This window comes from Chionomys nivalis, chromosome 4, assembly GCF_950005125.1.
Source record: "Chionomys nivalis chromosome 4, mChiNiv1.1, whole genome shotgun sequence".
Classification (NCBI taxonomy): domain Eukaryota; kingdom Metazoa; phylum Chordata; class Mammalia; order Rodentia; family Cricetidae; genus Chionomys; species Chionomys nivalis.
The window spans coordinates 64,250,275-64,271,618 of NC_080089.1; the positions used below are offsets into that span (position 1 = coordinate 64,250,275).

A 21,344-nucleotide genomic window follows, 5' to 3' on the forward strand; every position below is an offset into this window, starting at 1 on the left:
ACACAGCTCTCCAAGTGCATTCCTGTGCCCTGACCACTCCCCAGCCACCCTCAAGTACTCAGTACTTTACGTCTCCAATCTGAAGGTGCAAGCCCAGCAGAGGGGCATAAAATCCCAGCTTAAACCAGGGCATCTGCTCGGTACACAGACCCATAAGGCTGAGGACACATGACGACCCTGCCTTGACTCGTTGGAATTATGCAAGACAACAATCTCTATCCTAATTTCAGACCTACTCCCAAGAATTCACTAGGAGCTGTGTTGGGAACTGGGTCCCTCATCTTCTGGTATTGTGTTTCCAAAACAGATAAGGAGAGAAAAGTAAGATTCATCCCAGAGGGAAAACTGAACTAAATCTATAATCTCTTCCACTAAATACAGCAAGGATGACTCTAGTCTCATGTCAACCACTAGAAAAGGGGGATTACATCTCTGGGATATTGTGGGGGGGGGGGTCATTAGTAAGAGAAACAGGCACGTTTTGCACATTTTAATTTATTTGGTTTTTCACACTGCTGGAGACCAAACTTGGAGCCCTGTGCATGCCGGAGTGGGTGCTCTACCACTGAACTATATATACTCCCCAATCCAACACACAGATTTCCATGTAAATATTATCATGGAGGCTACATAGTTCTGGGATGTCTTAGTGGTAAATTTCCAACCGAGGTCTTTCCTTGTGTTCCACATGCCCTAATTCCATTGGGTAGGGGAGGCAGACAGATATGTCCAAGCAAGGCTGACATACTTGGCCATACCACAAGCTAAGTAGGTGGTTAAACATGTTTGTGAGCCAGAGGTTTCAGATGCTAACTCAGCCAAAACAGAGCAGGCCCTGCCCAGTAGCACACTGTGCATGTTAGGTTCAACCTCTCCAAAGGCGATGGTCACGGAAGGACATCTTTCAGTTTTCGAAAGGCTTATATAGGGCTGGAGAGATGGCTCAGCAAGTTAGAGTGTTGAAATATGAGCGGCAGGGCTGCTTCCCACCGCCACCCGGCTAGCTTTACCCGAAATAATTACACGGAAACTGTATTCTTTTAATCACTGCCTGGCCCATTAGTTCCAGCCTCTTATTGACTAGCTCTTACATATTGATCTAACCCATTTCTAATATTCTGTGTAGTACCATGAGCTGGCTTACCAGGGAAGATCTTAACCTGCGTCTGTCTGGAGTGGGAGAATCATGGCGGCTCCTCACTCGGCTTCTTTCTCCCAGCATTCTGTCTGTTTACTCCACCCACCTAAGGGCTGGCCTATAAATGGGCCAAGGCAGTTTCTTTATTAAATGAAAGTAACTCCTCCATCATTAGAGCACTAGCTGCTCTTCCAGAGCACCCTGGTTCAATGCCCGGCACTCACATGGTGACTCACAACCATCTATAACTCCAGCCCCAAGGGATCTGATGCCCTCTTCTGGCCTCCTCAAGAACTAGTCATGCACGTTGTGCATAGACGTACACACAGAGAAAACGCAATAAACCATATACATTTAAAATAGCCAGGTGTGGTAGCACACACCTTTAATCCCAGCACTCACGAAGCAGAGGCAGGTGGATCTCAAGCGTAAGGCCAGCCTGGTCTATAGAGTGAGTTAGTTATAGATAGCCAGAACTATGACTATACAGTGAAACCTTGTCTTGAAAAACAAATTAATTAATTAAAAAGGCTTATTCCAGAAACAAATTCAAAACTGAGGGGGGGTGGGAGGAAGGGAGACCCTGTGACAGTAATAACCTTAGAGGATGTAATTTACATGGAAGAAGGCTGTGTTGTTAGGTGAATGGAACTTTAATATTGTTATAGCTACCTGGTACACTGAAACATGTATCATTATGAGCCAATAAATTTGCCTAAAAGTTTTAAATGATACCAGCTTAGCTGCACTAGAGAGGAGCTGAAGGCTGCTCTTCATGACTGATCAATCGATCGATTGATTGATTGATTTTGTTGAGACAGGGTCTATCTATGTAACCCTGACTGTCCTTGGAAGACCAGGCTGGCCTCAAACTCACAGAGATCCATTTGCCTCTGTCTCCCAAGTGCTGGGATTAAAGACGTGCACTACCACCCCCTGTTGCACTTACTCCTACTGGGGATGGAAGGCCCCTGCTGAGGCTACTTGAACATGAAGTCATGAGATGTTCCTTATGTGTGATACGGGGCGGTATCACCTTTTACGAGCCAGTTTTTAACTCCTAAGGACTTCTACTTTGTTCACTGTTCAAGCAACTGGGGATAGGGAAATTGATGTGCATAGTCCTTCTGTAAATGTGTTGCTTTTATTGGTTAATGAATAAGGAAACTGCTTTGGCCTATAGCAAGGCAGAACTTAGCTAGGCGGGGAAAACTAAACTGAATGTTGGGAGAAAGAATGTGAAGTCAGTGAGAAGGCAGATGCCGGAACTTTACCTAGTAAGCCACAGCTTCATGGCAATACACAGATTAACGGAGATGGGTTAATTTAAGATATGAGTTAGCCAGAAATATGCTTAAGTTATTAGCCAAACAGTATTGCAAATATAATGGTTTCTGTGTGATTATGTCGGGGCTGAGCAGCCAGGAACAAACAAGTGGCCTCACACAACAGAAGGTGAAGTGAGTTTACTTCTAGTTAGTCTGACCTAAGGGTTGGGAAAGACTTCCAGAGGCATATCACACCCTTGACAGAGCTTGAGTTTTGATCTAAAGGACAGTTTATAGGGGAGACATGCCATGCCATGCCTGGGGAGATTTGAAACTCTGACCTTCTAATACCCTGCACCTTGTTGGGCTGCCAACACTGATGTTCAAGTTCACTTAACTGAACAAACATACTCAGGGCAAAAGCTTTATCTGAGTTCCCAATTTCACACCTACTTATTTCCTGACTCCTTGAGTTTTTGTTGTTCATTCCCCCCCCACCACCCTCTTTCTAAACAAGGTCTCACCACTGACACTGAGTGGCCTATAACTTGCTATGTAGACCAGGCTAGCCCCAGAGAGTTTTTGATATTTTTATTTGATGCTTTTGTTTTTAATAGAAAGGCCAATTTGCACAAGCCAGTCTTTTACTAAAAAATGAATAAGCCCTTGCTTATGAAAGGCATATGGCTGGAGAAAGGAGCAAAAGATGGCCTTGAAGTCAGTTAGATTTTGGTTCATATCCTACTTTGATCATTTTTATTTGCCTCTCTCTTTCATCTTCAGATTCACAACCCTTCAACCACTGCAATTTTTAAAATAATAAGACTGCTTAGTCAGGTGGTGGTGGTGCACGCCTTTAATCCCAGCACTCAGGAAACAGAGGCAGGCTGATCTCAGTGAGTTTGAGACTAACCTGGTCTACAGAGTTGAGTTCCAGGACAGCCAAGGCTACATAGAGAAACCCTGTCTCGGAAAAAAAATGTAAAAAGTAGATTTCTCATAGGCCAGTGAAATGACTCTATGGGTAAGAATATTTATAGCCAAGACCTGAGTTTCATCCCCAAAGCCCACATGGTAGAAGGAGAGAACCAACTCCTTGGGTTATCACCTGACCTCTAAACATGTGTCTTGTGCACACACACACAATAACAGAGGAGGGAAGTTGAACAAAAACCCCACTTACATTCAAGATTATACTCAGCATTAAGTTGGAAAAACACATGCAAGGTGCTGACATTAGCAAGCACTTGCAACCACACTGCTTTCTTCCTCCTCCTTTGGTTTTTCAAGACAGAGTTTCTCTGTGTAATAATCCTGGCTGTCATAGAACTCGCTCCGTAGACCAGGCTGGCCTCCAGCTCACAGAGATCCGCTTACCTCTCCTCCCGGGTGCTGGGATTGAAGGCGTCACTGGCTTCTTCCTCCTCTTAAAGCATCTAAGTGTCCATGCCTGCAGGATGTCAGCTGTAAGGCCTTTCTTCCCCTGAACTCACCTTTGTTATAGTACTTTCAACACTGTTCTGAGTTATTGTTTGTTAGTTTCTCTGATCCTCTGGACTTGCGCTGCTCAACAGCAGGAACCTGGTCATGTTTCGCTCTATACCCCTAAGCCTCGGTAATTGCTCAAGGAAGTCAAAGTAAAGCAACGCACCCACTTTCTTAACCTCTGACACAAGTGCAGAGTTGGTGAACTTTCTACACAGTGGGCTGCCCTTCTCATTCACATCATTGATATTTAGCTTTGCCTGTGTGTGATGAGAACCTGTGCAGAAGAGTTAATGTGGCAGGCCTGCAGCTGCAAACAGGAAGCAGTTCTGCAGGAAGTCACAGAGACAAGGACCCGTGCAGGTGGAATCCAGACATGAAGACCCACAATGACTTAGCTCAGACTCCTCTCCATCTTTATTCCATGTCTTGAGATTGGGTCTTGAATGTACCAGCTACTGCTTTCCTTGGAAGGATTTCCCAATAACTCTTCTCTCCATGTAATAATCCCACAATTTCACAAGGATCTCTTTTTTTTCAGTGCCAGGAATGGAACCCAGGGTCTTGCCAGGCACTTTGCCACTGCATGGCATTGCCAGTCCTTGCATGGCTTCTTTAAAAAAAAAAAAAAAAAAAAAAAAAAAAAAAAATTTCTGGGTCATTGTGGTACATGCCTTTAATCCCAGCACCTGAGAGGCAGAAGCAGGTGGATCTCTGAATTTGAGGCCATTCTAGTCTACAGAGTCGGTTCCAGGACAGCCAGGGCTACACAGAGAAATTGTCTCAAAAAACACATAAACACTACAAAACTCTTATGAGACATCAGGTTTTCCCAGAGGGATGTTCACTGAAACCCCACCTGTTTGGTTACAAGTGTGTTTCTGGTGGCCTCTAACTAGACAATGACGGACACCTTTAGCAAGATCTGAGATTTCAACAATGAAAAGAACACTCCATTGGATGAGGAGGCATGCACTTTAGTTTAAACAGCATCCCTTTTCCATCCTATATAAAATAATGGTGCATTTTGCAACCAGTTAAGGCTAAGGTATCATGAATTTCTAATTTTCAAAACAAAATACTGTCCTGAACTCTACTGACTCTTTTTTCAAAGCTGTTTATATGTGCAAATTGTTGATGAACAAAAAGGGACTCTTGATTTGGGCTCTAAAATTATTTTAGTGTTAGCCATTTCAGTAAAACACCATTGGCTACTCTGGGCTTACATCAAAATCACTATGGCTAGATGCTGGTTCTTTCCTTTCCCTCCCCATGTTTGATTGATGATGTATTTCTCTCCACATATCTCACTTTGTTCACAGTCTCCAGCTCCGCGGTCGTCTCTAGACGAGCCACCTTACTTCTCGTCCATACTATTATAATAACCTCCTTTTTAAAATGCTCTCCCAGGGGCTAGAGAGACGGTTCAGTGGTTGTGAGCACTGGCAACTTTTCCGGAGACCTGTATTTGATCCCAGCACCCACATGGCAGCTCACAAACTGTCTAAACTCCAGTCTCAGGAGAGCTGATGCCTCCATAGCTTCTATAGACACTGCATGCACACGGTGCACAAGCATACATGCAGACAAAAAATCCATACACATAAAGTAAAAATAAACCTTCAAAAGAAAAAAAAAAAAAACATCTTCCAAAGCCAGCTCTGTAATCCTTCAATCCTTCTACCCAGAGGTAGAGGCAGGAGGCAAAGAAGTTCAAGGTTATCCTCAGCTACAGAGCCAGCCTAAGGTCGCTCTGTCTAAAAGAAAGAAAGGGGGATGTCCTTATAATTTCACATCATAATGCTCCATTAAAAGCCACAGAGCAAATGCAGAGGACCACCCACACACACACACACAAGGTGCTGGGAACGCAAACACAGGCCCTTGCCACAGGCTGTCAAGTACTCTACCACTGAGCTGTACCAGCAAGCCCCTGAGCAACTTTTAAAACACAGATCCTAAGGAGTCATCCTTCTGCTCAGAACTCCTCAACAGTTAAATGAAAGCCAAGCTCCTTGCCATGGCAACAAGACTTTACATGACCTACATCTTTAAACCCTCCAACCCCCTCTCCCTCTTTTCCTTACAACACCCCACACATACTAATGTCCTTTCTGTTCCCCCAGAACCCTCCAAGTCCCCGGCCTGTGTTTAAGTCTGGGTACTGTCAGAATGTTGTATCTCTGGGTTTCTTTTCTTTCCGCCCCCTCATCCCGGTTGTGCCTCTGTCTATTTTTGTGTGTGACACGGAGGATCAATCCCATGGCCTCTCAAGCATTCAAAGAGCACATTCTTCCTCTGAGCTACAACGCCAATCCTACTCCATGCCTCCTGCATAACTCTTTATCCTTCCAGTTTCTCTTGGTTCAAACATCATTTCCTCATAGAGCCTTTCTTGACTGCTTAATTTAAAACCGCCCTACCACTTCAGCACTCTGTATTTCCTCCATGCACTCATCTAGATAAGGCTTTTACTCAGCAAGCTATGCCCTGTGCACCCACAGCAACCTGAAAATACCACTTCATATTTCATGTTTTCATCAAGTACCTAGGTACATGGCCTTATACCTGAATCAATTCAAAGGACCGAGTTTACCACTTTATGAGTATTTTTGTTTTGTGATTATGAACAATTTAGAGTTTCTAAATTTTATTGTGAAATATTTCAAGCAATTAACCAAACACTGAAAACTATACCAAACATTGCCAAACATAACTAGTATCCGCTGACATTCTGCTCTATTTATGGCTTAAAAGGAAATAAAACAGACACTAATGCAGTCGTAATTAGTTAAGCATATCTTCAACTCAATCAGACACTACCAAACTGATTTTCAAAAAAAAAAAAAAATTTACCAATGAACACTCATACTAACTGTATTAAAAATGCCTCACTGAGGACCGGAAAAACAATAACAGTAACAAAAGTTTCATTTGGGCCAGAATATCTCAGTGAGCAAGGAAGCTTTCGGTCAAGTTCTAGTCCCTGGACCCAATGCGGAAGGAAAGAGCTGACCATGCAAGTTGTCCTCTGATCTCCACACATGCACTGTGTCTCAAACTTACACACACACACACACACACACACACACACACACAATTTTTCCCCTTAATTTGAGACCGGGTCTCACTATATAGCCCTGGCTAACCTGGAACTTGCTATGTGGACAAGCTTACTCACCAAGCCTTTCCTTTAGGGTTTAGGCTTTGGTTTCTTAGGATATTCTTCCGTGTCTAACACCACAGTCTCCTCGGCTCTCTTCAGCAGCTTCACTTCACACATGCAGTTCACTAACCCACTTGAAGATGATTCTTGGCAATGACACAGACAGGAATCCTATCTTTCTGCCATTTGGATTAATAGTTCTCCTAATCCAATTTTCTGAATGGTTTATTCAGAAAAGCCATCTTGACCGTATGAAATGTAGACAGGTCTGCTAACAGTGACATTCTGCTTCACTGCTGTCTCTCATCTAAGACAGCATCACAGCCCTATAACCCCACCTGCCTGGGTGGCACACTAGAATTTACAAATCACTTTTTGTTGTTGTTGTTTTCGTTTGGTTTGGTTTTTTGTTTTTGAAGAAAGGGTTTTTCTGTGTAACAGCTCTAGCTGTCCTGGAACTCGCTTTGTAGACCAGGCTGACCGCGAACTCACAGAGATCCGCCTGCCTCTGTCTCCTGCAAGCTCAGATTAAAGGTGTGCACCACCACCGCCAGGCTCACAAATCACTATTAACCCCAATTCAAACATCAAAAGGGCCCTCCCTGTGAATTAGATATTATTATTCACATTTATGCAAATGAAGAGAATGAGGCTCATATTATTTATGGTCACCAGCTAGTAAATGGAAGAAAGGGGGCCCAAGTTCACACTTTCGATGACTTCTCTACTAGACACTGACAAAAATGGTATCTTTCAAGCAGAGCTGTGCATTGTCCAACACAACTGAAATCTTGCTAAATGAGCACAGGCTTTAACAACTGTAGTGGCGGAGGCAGACCTGTCTATTGATACTGCCCTTAAATGGAAGCCACCACTCCCCCACTGCCCCTTTACTATTACTCACCTCAAGCACAATGCCACTGTGAAGCTGTTTCTGCACACAATTCCTGTACACAAAACCAGTGGCTTCTCATCAATCACTGACCCTGCAACCCGAAGACTGATGTGACAACTGGACTGTGTCCAATATCCTGGGGGGGAGCAGAACTGATCATTCCCAACGCTTTGAAACCCACTCATCAGCTGGAGGACATGTTATCAGAGGCAAAAGGGATTAGAGCTGCCCCAGAGCCCAGAACCTTTCCTTAAGGACCAACAAGAGTGGGTGTCCTTAAATGGCTTGCACTGAGCAAAAGAATTGCTTCATCTCGAGTCAAACCCTGAGCTAAAGCTCATTTCAACACAACCTGAGGAGATTAATCAAGAAAACAAACAGGCGCCGGGCGGTGTTGGCGCACGCCTTTAATCCCAGCACTCGGGAGGCAGAGACAGAGGCAGGCGGATCTCTGTGAGTTCGAGACCAGCGTGATCTACAAGAGCTAGTTCCAGGACAGGCTCCAAAACCACAGAGAAACCCTGTCTCGAACAGGCAGCTCTTGGCAGTCACTAAGTTCACAGCCAGACCAGGCTATTCTCCTGTTGAACATTACTATCTCGCAGAATAACAACTTCTGAAAAGAGTACTCTGAAACCTCAGCAAAGTGAGACAAAACCTAATGCAGAATTCTGTAGAAGCACAAACATCTGGTCTGTACCCACCAAAAAATACCAGACACCCTGCTGGAATTCTCAGATAGGTCTCTCATCTTTTGTTTCAGAACCGCCGGTTTACCCACAGCCTCTAAACTACAGAGAGCTCCCTCTTCTATTTGCACTCCCAAGCACCAAGGCTCCAATCCCTCTTAATAGACGCTATCACTCCCGGCTGTGAAAAGAGTAGTTACAATGAACTTGGCTTTAGCTACAGGTGAGCACTCTGGAAAGTTCTCCCCGTACCAAGTAGACAGCAAGTCATCCCATTTCTGGAAGTCACCTCCACTCCAATGAAATAGAGGCAAAAAATTCCTTTAATGCCAGGGACCTGTTTCAACACCAAACCCCAACATTATCAACAGACATATTCATGAGCAGACCTTTATGGTTTTGTGTAATATGCTTCCTTATAGTCAGAATGCCCTGGGAAAAGGGAGCTTGTCTGACTCCCCTCTATAAACCTGTAGTATCTTACACACAGTATTGACATGTTGCTTTAAAATGCCTCAGAATAGCAGATGTGAACCCCAGAAAGATAAAACCTCCATGCGGGGTGAGAGACTTCTTCCAAAAATTTTTTTAAAAAGACTTTGCTCTCCAAAAGAAAATTCCACCTTTTCCTCCAAACTCACGACTCTCCCTGTTAACATATTTCAAACATGTATCCCTGAACATAGTGGCGCATGCCTTTAATCGCAGCACTCAGGAGGCAGAAGGCGGTGGATCCCTGAGTTTAAGACCAGCCTGGTCTACCTAAGTTCCAGGCCAGACAGAGCTATGTAGGAAGACTGCCTCCAAAATATAAAGATTTAAATGTTTTTTTTTCCTATTTTAGCAAAGAATCCTGTAAGAGAAAGAAAACAAAGAGAAGTGTTCATCCTATTCTAGAAAAGCATAGTTCAGGTTAGCTTAATACTTTAAATGGCACTCCATGCAATGTTACTGCTTACTCAAAGACATTCTGGCCAGAATTATCTTCATCGTTCACAAGGGGAAACAATTTACATTCCAGAAGCCAAGATTAGACTCAACTGGACACCCAGTACCTAGACCCCCAAAGAAAATATGCCAGCTGAATTGATGAATACAGAAAAGTGTCAAATTATGAGCAAGAAACAAAAGTAGAATGAAGGTCATTCGACTACCCTGGATGTCAAGGAGACTAGGGAGTACGGATGGCTGTAGAAAGAACATTCCAGACCAAAACCACTAGTTCCACCAGGACCAGAATACTCAATGGTCTCGTTAGGAAGTCCCAGGGATTTGACTTGCTCACATTAGCAGGCAAATGAGATGAAAATTGTGCTTAATGTAACAAGATAATTTCTTTATGCAAAGCTGAGCTCACAGCCTTAGAGAGAGAATGGAAATTATTTCCTTGGAGGGGGGAATGTAGATTTCCACCACTGAACGGTTGAAGGGTTGTCCCCCACCCCCACCCCCAGCTCAGCGGCGAGCCTTGAGAACGTCAGTGGGCCGCCCTAGCTGGATCTCAGAGTCCAGTCATGGCCCAGGAGGCCACTGTCACACCGCACCTCAGACCCACAGAGCTCATCCCACGTCTCTGGGGACCTCAGGCAACCCGCGAGCCGGCGGCCGTGCCTCCAGGACCTGGATACGGCTCCCCAGGGCGCCTGCCGAGAACAAAGGGGAAGCCGGAGGCCACGCTCGAGACCCCCGACGGCACCTGCAGCCCTGGGAGGAGGCCGGGCACCCCACTCGTGGCTTCCACTGGAGCACTGCAGGAGCGCTTACAAGCAGGGAGGGCGGAGGGTACCCGGGGCCGCGATCCCGCGCGCAGCCCGCAGTCTGGCCTTTACCTGCACGTCACTCAGCTCCACGCGCAGATACAGCTCACGGTGGCGCTGAGCCCAGTAGACGTGCGGCGTCAGCACCTGGGTCTCCATGGCCCACGCTGTCGGAGGAGCGGGGAGGCTCGGCTTGCTGCGCCTCGTTACTTTACCCTGTGAGCCGCTGGAGCTGGCCGAACGCAGGCAGCCAACCTCCACGCTCCGCAGACCGCAACTGTCTCGAGATAACCCACGCTCGCTGCCCGCGCTTGCGCAGTGAGGACGGGGGGGCGGTGCAAACCGGGCGAGGGCCCGGGCGGGGGCGGGACGGCGACGGTGGGGGAGGGGGAGGGGTGCGAGGGACGGCGCCACGTGATCTGATCAGCGGCTGGCGCTGCAGCCTTTGGATCTGAGGCTTCCTGGCTGTGCGCTTCGGGGAGGGTCCTTGCACTAGGATGTGAAAGCGAGTGGCTCTAATGTACAAGGCGGAGCGGCGTGGAAGAGGCTGTGTGCAGGGATCCCTTCCAAGTTATTGCAGGTGAACTCAGCATTTGATGAACGTGCAATCCCTCTCTGGGCTTCAAAGCCACACGTAGACAGAACAGACCCCTAGGTCGGCTAATAAACACCTTTCAGCAATGATTGACGAGCTGCACTTTGTGCTCTTAAGTAGTTGGTCACTAGTCACAGGATGCTGTTGAACGCTCAGAACTTGGCTAGCGAGGCTAAGGAGTTGATTTTTTTTATTTACTAGGTAATGTAAATAGTTTATAACGAATGGCTAGTCTGTTTGTTGGGCAGTGAAAGCTTTCTTAAACAGGAAGCCTGGGACTAAGCGTGGTGTCACACGCCTTTAATCACAACACTTGGGAAGCAGAAGCAGACGGATCTCTGTGAGTTCGAGGCCAGCCTGGTGTATAAAAGCTAGTTTCAGGACAGGCTCCAAAGCTATAGAGAAACCCTGTCTCAAAAGAAAAAAAAAAAGGAAAAAAAAGAATTATCTGAAAGAGGGGGGAGGGAGGGAAGGAGAGAGAGAGAGAGAGAGAGAGAGAGAGAGAGAGAGAAGCCTGAACTAAAAGCAACACTAATGGCCTGACAGTGTCTCATGCCTTTAATCCCACTACTTGGGAGATAGAAGCAGGAGGATCTCTGTGAGTCCAAGGCCAGCCTGGTCTACAAGAACTAGTTTCAGGACAGCTAGGGCTACACAGAGAAACCCTGTCTCAAAAACCCAAAAGAAAAAAAAAATTCCTTGAATGTCTCATCTGCATCCAAAATCTTCAATAAGAAAATAGAAAACATTTGTCTCTCCCACCTTGTGCGTGCGTGTGTGTGTGTGTGTGTGTGTGTGTGCGCGTGCGCGCGCGCGCGCGCGCGCGCATGACTGATCTAGACGACAACCCCAGGCTACATTCCTCAGGAATGCCCACAGGTCTGTTTTCAGGCATGTTTCTTATAACCCAGACCCTCCTCCAAACTTCTGGAGAGGAGGATTACTGTAAACTTCTGATCCTCCTGCTTCCAAAGGGCTGGAATCCATTGCATGCTGCACATTTTTGAGACAGGGTCTCTCATTGGTTCAGGACTTGCCAAGCTGGCTCATCAGCTAGTCCAAGGATTGCCTGTCTGGGCATCCACCTTGCCAGGCTCTTTTAGGCACTGAGGATTAAGCTGGTGTCCTCATACTTGTGTGTCAAGCATTTTACCTGCTGAATGTCATCACCTCAGCCCTCCATTGTTGTCACAGAAGTGCTGCTGTTCTATCTGAGCTTTGTTCCCAGGAAACATTGAGCTCAGTGAGTGGATAGCACAAAACACAGAGAAGTTAATATGCAAATTGCTGGACTCACAAAGGGAGGAAGTCAGAACAGAACAAAAGTCAGCAAAGTAACCACTTGACTCAGCACCCTTGAGAGCTAAACTGTAGGAACAAAAGTAAAAGCTGTCTGGGGAAGGGTCCTGAACAGTGTGTGTGTGTGTGTGTGTGTGTGTGTGTGTGTGTGTGTGTGTGTGTGTGAAGGCGAGCGTAGAAAAGCACAAAGATTAGATTAGGAAACTCTTTGTTTGCTTTGGAGAAGTACTTTGGTACCATCCCACAGACATACAGGAACCACGAGAGTTTATTAAACTAGAGCGTCATAAAATACATTCCCAGAAAGAACCTCTCTGTGCCAAGGAACTGGTACTTGGCAACCCAGTTGGCAGTTAATGCAATCTGTCAGGTAGAAGATAAGGACAACAGAGACCCTGTGAGCCTTGGACTTAAAATGAGGTATTGGGGCCAGGCGGTGGTGACACACACGCCTTTAATTCCAGCACTCAAGAGATGGAGGCAGGTGGATCTCTGTGAGTCAAAGGTCAGCCTTGTCTACAGTTCGAGTTCCAGGACAGCCAGGCCTACAAAGAAACCATGTCTTGAAAAAACAATTTTAAAAAAAAGACATGAGCAATCTTCAATGTTCAGTTTACAGTGACTTCCTATGTATGTATGTATATATATACATATATATATGCCTGTGTAATTATAACCCACATCAAGATCTAACAAATTTCCAGAGGCGACCTCTTATCAGTATGACTTCCCTTCTTTTAATAATTACTAACCAGAACTAGATGACCATAGTAGTTTTTGTCTAATCTTGACATTCATAGAAATGGAACCTATGGTGTATATACTTTTGTATATTTTTGGCTCCTTTCATGTGTGTATGCATCTGTGCATATGTGTGTGTGTTTGCCGGGGGGGCACATGAGTGTGTAGGTAGGGATGCACATTTGCTTGTGGGCATATAGGCCAGCCTTGGGTGTTGCTTCTCAGGTGCCATTCATTTTGGTTTTTGAGACAGGGTCATTGGAAGCTGGGGAAGAGCAGTAGGCTAGGTTGGCTGGCCAGCAAGCCCCAGAGATCCAGCCTCTTCTGCCTCCCCAGCACTGGGATCACATGGGATCTGGGATCTAAATTCAGTTCTAATGTACAACAATCTTTTTTCTACCACCCCAGCCTTATATTAAATAAATAAATAAATAAGCCTTACTAAGGCTGAAGAGATGGCTCATCAGTTAAGAGCACTAGCTGCTCTTCCAGAACCTAGGTTCTATTCCCTGCAGCCACATGGCAGCTCACAGCCCTCTGTAACTCCAGTTCCAGATGCCCTCTGTATCTGATACCCTCTTCTGGCCTGTGAGGGCACCAGGCATACACATGGTACACTGTTGTGGGTTCATGTGGTTCCGAGGAAGAAGCAGGGTCACAGACTTCGCTGTGCAGGGGACTCAGCCTCTGGTGGACTGACTGACAGACTATAGCTCTGCAAGAGGCTTTTATTGTTATACAATTTGCACCTTTAGCAAGTCAATTTCTGCATGCCAACATCTCTTATCTGAAGTTCCCCAAAGAAACAAATGCCAAAGCAATTCCAGGTCACAGGACATCTCAGTTTTCTGAGTCCCCTCCCACAACCAAGTTTTGCATAGGCTTTGAACCCCTAAGAAACTCTCAGATAAGATTTACATATTTCAAACAGAAGGTAGTGAACACAAAAGATAGCAGTCACCAAAGGCAGATCAAAGCCAGGAGCTCAAGCTCCGGAATCAAACCAGCTGCAGAATTCTGGGGCAACTCTTGCTACAGTGTACAGATATACAGTCATACAAAACATTCATACACATAAAATAAACTTTAAAAATTCTATCTGGCACTTTCATTCAACATAACACACTTAAGATTTGTTGGTTTGTGAGTTGGTTCATTGTTTCTCTTGTGTGGTAACTAATTGTTTGCATGTAGCACAAACGATTCCTTCCTCATTTCTTTTGATATTTTGAGATGGAGTCTCATATAGCCCAGGCTGGTATTTTGATTTGCTTTTTGAGGCAGCCTTGGCTATCCTGGAACTCACTATGTACTCCAGATTGGTCTCAAACTCAGAGAGCTGCCCACCTCTGCCTCACAAATGCTGTGACTGAAGGTGTGTGCCACACCCAGCTCCCAGGCTGATCCTGAATTCCTGCTGCTGGGACGATAGAGTCTGTGCTCATCTTAATGGACATCTGTGCTGCTTCTCGTTTCTAGCTATTATAAATAACACTGCTGTGAACACTTATGTGCCTATCTTCGATGATTATAGACAATTCTCTTGGATAAATACCTAGTGTGTGGGTGAAAGCACCACCCCAGCCCCTGGCACCCACGTTTGGAGCAGAAATGGAGCAGAAAGCTCCATTTCAAGCCCACTCCCCCTGGAAGTTGCCTTGGTCCAGACTCCACCTCCGGGAAAGCCTGCCAAGCACAGACCCCTCCCCAGGGAGGGTCAGGACCACTCCCACAGGCTGTTTAGGAGCATTGCATTAAACGTGGGAATCTTTTATTTGGTCTAATTTGGTCTGACTGGAATTATTTGCGTCAGTGGAGAGGGTCATCTTAAGAAATATACCTAACACTTAGGATGGGAATTACTAGGTCACAAGTAAAAAGTAAGCTTTAACAAACACTGACGATCCCCAAGAAGAAAAGGAAATTTTCTGAGGAACCTGAAGCTGCTGCTGGCTCTACAAAGAGTGCAAAGAAAAAGAAAAAGTCCCAGAAAGCATCCCAAGAGGATTAAAATGGACATGCTTGGTGGGAGGGGCATACCTTGAAGGGGACAGTTCCTACCCATGATTAACCCCAATAAACACACACACAAAAAATAAATAAATAATAAACACTGACGAGCAGTTTTACGGAGCTTCAATAAGTTTACATTTACTGCCAATGTTTGGAAATCCTGTTACATATTTTTTGGTATTTTCAATAAGTTTGGCGATTACAAACTTATTGAAATCCTTTCAATCTAGTGTATTTGAAACCTGAGACTTATTTGCTGAACTCTTCCTATAAGGTGAAAGTTGCTGAAACATGAAATGCATTTTGTTTTAGCTACTTTATAAGCTCGGATGGATGGAACGCACAGAGTCATCCTGAGTTGGCCACCGCTGTTATACTGTAACATAACCTCTGGGCCAGAATTTCTGTGTCCATCCCATAAAAGACTTGGATATACTGCTCTTCAATTTTTCTCCTCCTCTCAGTCTTATCATTCCTATGTCTACATCTACATCTCAGCAGTGCTGAGGCTCAATCCCAAGGGCCCATGTGCACATGAGACAGGCACTCTGCTGCAACCCCAGCTCTTTGCAGTATTAGCATCTGTTTCTAAGTTTTTCTGCAAAGAAGCAGGTCTAGTATTGTTGCAGCAGGCTGCCTCACAACATAGTTTGTGTTATTCTGCTGGCCTGGTCTATCACCTGTGTACCCTAACCCTTTAAGAGACAAGCCCCGCCCTCTCCCAACCCCTCCCCTTCCGCTGAGGGAAGCAGATATCCCGCCTCCTCCAGCCTGCCCTCTCTCTTTCCATCTTCCTCCTGAAGATGTATCTTCTGTTCTCTTTCTCTCCTCCCCCCTCCATCTTTCTCTGTGCCTCTCTTCTTCCCCATTCTCCCCTTCCCCCTTCCCCTTTCCCCTTCATAACCCACTAAATAAACTATACCCACTTTCTCTGTATGGCATCTGTCTGTCTCTCACCCACTGCAGCTCCTTGTGGGACCAGCTGCTCCGCTGACCTGCTAAGGTCTCCCACCCAAGTTTATCTTAACCTTTCCATTGGTGCCATGACTCACTATACCCATTTTCTCTGCATGGCATCTATCCATCTCACCTGCCGCGGCAGCTCTTTGTGGGACCAGATGCCCCAGCAAACCCTCCAAGGTCTCTCACCTGCTGCCTCCCACCTGCCTGGGACCCACAGAGGCCTCGGGTGGTAGGACCCAGCTGCCTCTTGTGGTCTGCTGCTGCCCCTTGGGGAATTATGCCCCTTTATCTAAACCATTACAGTATGGACCCATCTTTCCAGAAAATTCAAGAGATCAGGGAGAGCGCTTAGTAGAGAGAACTGTAACTTGATTGGTAAAATCTTTGCCTGGCATGTGTTGACCTGAATTTGACCCCCAGCACCACATAAATCAGGAGTAGTAGCAAACACATGTAATCCCAGCACTTGGGATGCTCAGAAGTTTAAAGTCATCCTTGGTTACATTCTGAGATCAAGGCCATCCAGAGCAAACAAACAGACAAACAAAGGAAAAGGAATCAGAGGAGAGAGCAACATCAAGGGTAGCTATAAAGGGCAAGGAGGTGGGATGGGGTGAGAGGGATAAGAAGGCAGTGCCAAGCTGAGGAGGGATGGGGCTAAAAGTTTTAAGATAATGTCAGTCGAATGAAAAAGATTGTTGGAGGGCTGGAGAGATGGCTCAGTGGTTAAGAGCATTGCCTGCTCTTCCAAAGGTCCTGAGTTCAATTCCCGGCAACCACATGGTGGCTCACAACCATCTGGAATGAGGTCTGGTGCCCTCTTCTGGCCTGCAGACATACACAGACAGAATATTGTATACATAATAAATAAATAAATATTTAAAAAAAAAAAAAAAAGAAAAAGATTGTTGGAGTGTCCTCTAGACACAACCTTCTTATCCCTGTTTGGCCCAGGTCTCCCTGCTCAGAGATCAGTCATCGCTACTGCAGGAAGCTTTTATTTTGTCCTTGACACCAGTGAGGCTATGCCAGGGCCTAAGCCTACTTTCCTATTGTTGGCAAGAGATCCTGACTGGTCTTGAAGTTCACCTTTTTATAGACTCTTCTAATGCTTGAAGGTCTTTAAGGAGAGGTGAAGATGGGAATGTAGCTCACTTGTCCGGCAGACGCAAAGCCCTAGCTTGACTCCACAGAACCATATAACCCAGGGCTAGTGGCCCACTCATATAATCCTAGCACTTGGGAGTGGAGGCAGGAGGATCAAGAATTCAAGATCAGCCGGGCGGTGGTAACGCACGTCTTTAATCCCAGCACTCGGGAGGCAGACGCAGGTGAATCTCTGTGAGTTCGAGGCCAGCCTGTTCTACAAGAGCTAGTTCCAGAACAGGAACCCAAAGCTACGGAGAAACCCTGTTGCAAAAATCCCCCCCCAAAAAAGAATTTAAGATCATATATGGAGTTTGAGGCTGGCCTGGGATGCATAAGACCATGCATGAAGCCAAAAAGAAGAAAGGGTCAGCGGGAGGTGCTGAATTTAGCTATTCGGGGTCTCTCTCATGTAGGCATGAATCATCTAACCAGTAACCAAAAGCAGGTTGTCTGTCTAAACCACTAAGGGAGAGAAATTAACTGTATTAATCCAGGCATCTAGTGGGGAACTAAAAATGGAGGTTTCTCTTTCTCACCCCATCTTGCGCTGCTTCTAAATAATTACTCAGAAACTTAATATTGATTGGAAACTGCTTGACCTATAGTTCAAGCTTATTACTAACTAGCTTTTTTTTATATATAAGATTCACTTATTTATTATGTATACGGTGTTCTACCTGCATGTATTCCTGCATGCCAGAAGAGGGCACCAGATCTCATTACAGATGGTTGTGAGCCACCATGTGGTTGCTGGGAGTTGAACTCAGGACCTCTGGAAGAGTAGCAGTGTTCTTAACCTCTGAGCCATCTCTCCAGCCCCTAAGCTTTTGCATTTAAATTAAGCCATTTCTATTCATCTTTGTATTGCTTCATTGCCTTGGCTTTACCTGTCTGCTGGTATCTTGTCTCTTTGGGCAGCTAACCCAAGTTTCTCCCAACTTTGTCCTCTCTCTCCCTCAATTCAGTTTGGCTTGCTGTAGGCCAAAGCAACTTTTATTATCAACCAATAAGAGCAACATATATTTACAGCGTGCAGAAGGGTTATCCCACAATACTTCCCCCTTTCCATCTAATCAAAAAGGAAGGTTTCAACTTTAATATAGTTTTAACAAAATAATTAACAAAATATTGTTTTATTAAATTACAAACAATAAAAGTTATCAGTAAGAATTACAGATATAATATCAAATTTATTTGTATTTGACAAAATTAAAGAAAATATTTATCCCATCTTGATGAGCCTAAATTTTTATATTTAATTTACCTGTATATCATATACATATAAATATCTAGTCTTCAACTCCATCAAAGACCCAAGAAGGAAATATCACCTGAATAAGCAGTAAGTGCAGGCAAGCAACTTACAAAAAATGTGAGAAATGAATGACAGAAACAGCTGGTTGCCTGGACAGTCACCCAAGATTCCTCTGTAATGTTGGGGCATCCATTCTTGGCCTACTAGGCCTAGCATATCTGACAGACTTTCTTGTGAAGCAGGTAATTTTGAAGGACTGTCCTATCTTGTCTTGACAAAGCTCGGCAGTCACCTTTCTTAAATCCTGCTGGTCCAGTTTGGAGAGTAATTGTCAACAATTGGAACAAGGGCACTTTCTTTGCCCATGAAGAAAAAACCTCTAGAGTTTCTTTGATGCCCATCATTTTCTCTGGAGTACATTGGTGCTGCCAGGAGCAGAGTGCCTCACTGTCATAAAAAGTTTAAGTTATTTAAACATTTTAAATGGCATTTTCTGTAGGTCTTTGAAGTGTTTGAAGAATACCTATTTAAATATATATACTTGTATATCTAGAAAACCTATATTATAATTAATATGACTATAAGTTTGACTATTATAGATAATTAACTGTATTTTTGTAAATTTGTATTTTTAAGTATACCTTAAATTTTTAATTGAGCTGTATAAACACAATACTTTAAACAAGAGTGAAAATACATATACAGTTTAACAAAATTAACCTTAAATTTATATCAATAAACTAAAATCTATACCAATGTAAAATATTTTGAGATTAACATCTTTTTTTGGATTAAAGTATATTCAGTAAAGTACACCTTTTTCCATTTTAATAATCTACCCTTTTCCCCATCATTTTCTATATCATATCCCCCTTTCTTCTTTAGAAGAAGATTGACGATGACAAATAACAATTTATAACCAACCCTCTTTAAATGAAAACAATCATTCATAAACAAAATTTTGGAATTTGAGCATAGTTCTCTAGACACTTCCTGCTGACTGAGGGCACTGGTAATTGTCTTCTTTTTAAATTGTTATCAAGGCCAGCAGTGGTGGTGCATTCCTTTAATTCTAGCACTCAGGAGGCAGAGGCAGGTGGATTTCTGTGAATTTGAGGCCAGCTTGGTCTACAAGAGCTAGCTCCAGGACACGCTCCAAAGCTACAGAGAAACCCTGTCTCGAAAAAACAAACAAACAAATAATAAATAAATAAATAAATTGTTATTGCCTTTTAAGTTACTTTTTTTTTTTTAAGTTTTTCGAGACAGGGTTTCTCTGTGGTTTTGGAGCCTGTCCTGGAACTAGCTCTGTAGATCAGGCTGGTCTTGAACTCACAGAGATCCGCCTGCCTCTGCCTCCCAAGTGCTGGGATTAAAGGCGTGCGCCACCATCGCCCGGCTCAGACCCTCTTTTCTAAAGCAACATATCCTTAGGCCCAAATTTTTAAGTCAATATACCTTCAAAACATATACGTTGGTTTAACCTAGCAGCTCCCCACAATCAAATGTCTTTCAGCAGTTAGCTCATTAACATTCAAAAAATCCAAAGAAAACAGTAATACATATAAACCAGACTCTGTGTATTTTTTCCATCTTACCTTGGCTTAGTATAAATTTTTATTAGTCTATTTCTTTTCAAGTACATCAGTGAATTATCTTTAAATTACTCTTTTAATCTATGACTGTCTCTATCCTTTTTCTTCTCTCTCCCAAGCCTATGCAAAATTTAAAAAACACACTGTGATCCATTTAGAGGTCTTTTTGTCTGAATCTGTCCTTATTGTGTGCCTGTATTGTTTTTTGATCACATGAGATGGTTCTTAAAACTGCTATGTTAGGCCGGGCGGTGGTGGCGCATGCTTTTAATCCCAGCACTTGGGAGGCAGAGGCAGGCGGATCTCTGTGAGTTCGAGACCAGCCTGGTCTACAAGAGCTAGTTCCAGGACAGGCTCCAAAACCACAGAGAAACCCTGTCTCAAAAAACCAAAAAAAAAAAAAACCTGCTATGTTAGCTATCTGTACTGCTCAGCTTAGGGAATGATGCTACCACATGATGGTTGGTTGCTCCACTTCGGTCCTCTGAGAATCTCAGAGGCAGAGGTACCAGTGAGAGTCATGCTCACTGCCTCAACTTGGGAGACAGCGGGTCCATGCTGCTACCAAGTAGTATGCAGTCCACTGCCCACAAACCCCAATCAAATGCTTCATAGCAGGACCTCCCAAAAGACCTGTTCATGCTACCCACATGAACCAGGAAGTCACTTTTTAAAGGAACCATGCCTCTGTTAGCAGTTAGCAAACAGAGCCTACTGAACAAAAGGCAGTTACCAAGAAGCTGCGCTTGGCTCCATTTTTCTGTGTGTTTAGAATCCTTTTTTTTTTTTTTTTTTGGTTTTTTAATCAATAAGCAATAATCAGATAAATAGATGATAAACAGTTCAATAGGTATATGATAGACAGTAGGTGGGTAAGCAAATGAATGATAGAAGATGAGCGGGTAAATATTGATTATATATATATTAGAAGATAGAGTGTTTGCACACACATGAACAAGATCCAGAAGGGTCTTGTCCAAGGAGGATGGTTCAAGCTCCAGGACTGGCTCTGTGCTTTCCCTGTCTCAGAGGAAAGGCTTGTCCTGTATCACATCACTCTCATTAATAAATCAGAAGACACATGGAATGCCTATTGTGCACAGGCGTTTCTAATTCTCTCAGTGTATTATTTCACTCAGTGATGGCCATCTGAGCGGTGGTACTGTTCTCATTTTACAGTTGAGGGAGAGAAAATCGAGAAAGGGTCGACATCACTGTTACAGGGAGAAAACCTGGATGTGAAGCCAGGTCTGCCTCACTACAGGAGTCTGGCTCCTTACTCTTGGTCACTGGTAGAGGCCCGGAATAAAAGGTTGTCAGAGTCTAGACTATAGAC

General features: G+C 44.4%; 1 protein-coding gene across 1 annotated transcript in view; it reads right to left on the reverse strand.

The window, feature by feature from the left end:
* The window catches only part of Hacd3 (3-hydroxyacyl-CoA dehydratase 3), a 37,908-nt gene extending 27,203 nt beyond the window's left edge, over window positions 1–10,705 (reverse strand). The window contains exon 1 of the mRNA XM_057766597.1: window positions 10,471–10,705. Within this exon, the coding sequence (XP_057622580.1) occupies window positions 10,471–10,557 (87 nt within the window). The 5' untranslated portion in view covers window positions 10,558–10,705. The remainder of the gene's footprint in view (window positions 1–10,470) is intronic.
* Between the last annotated feature and the right edge of the window lie 10,639 nt (window positions 10,706–21,344).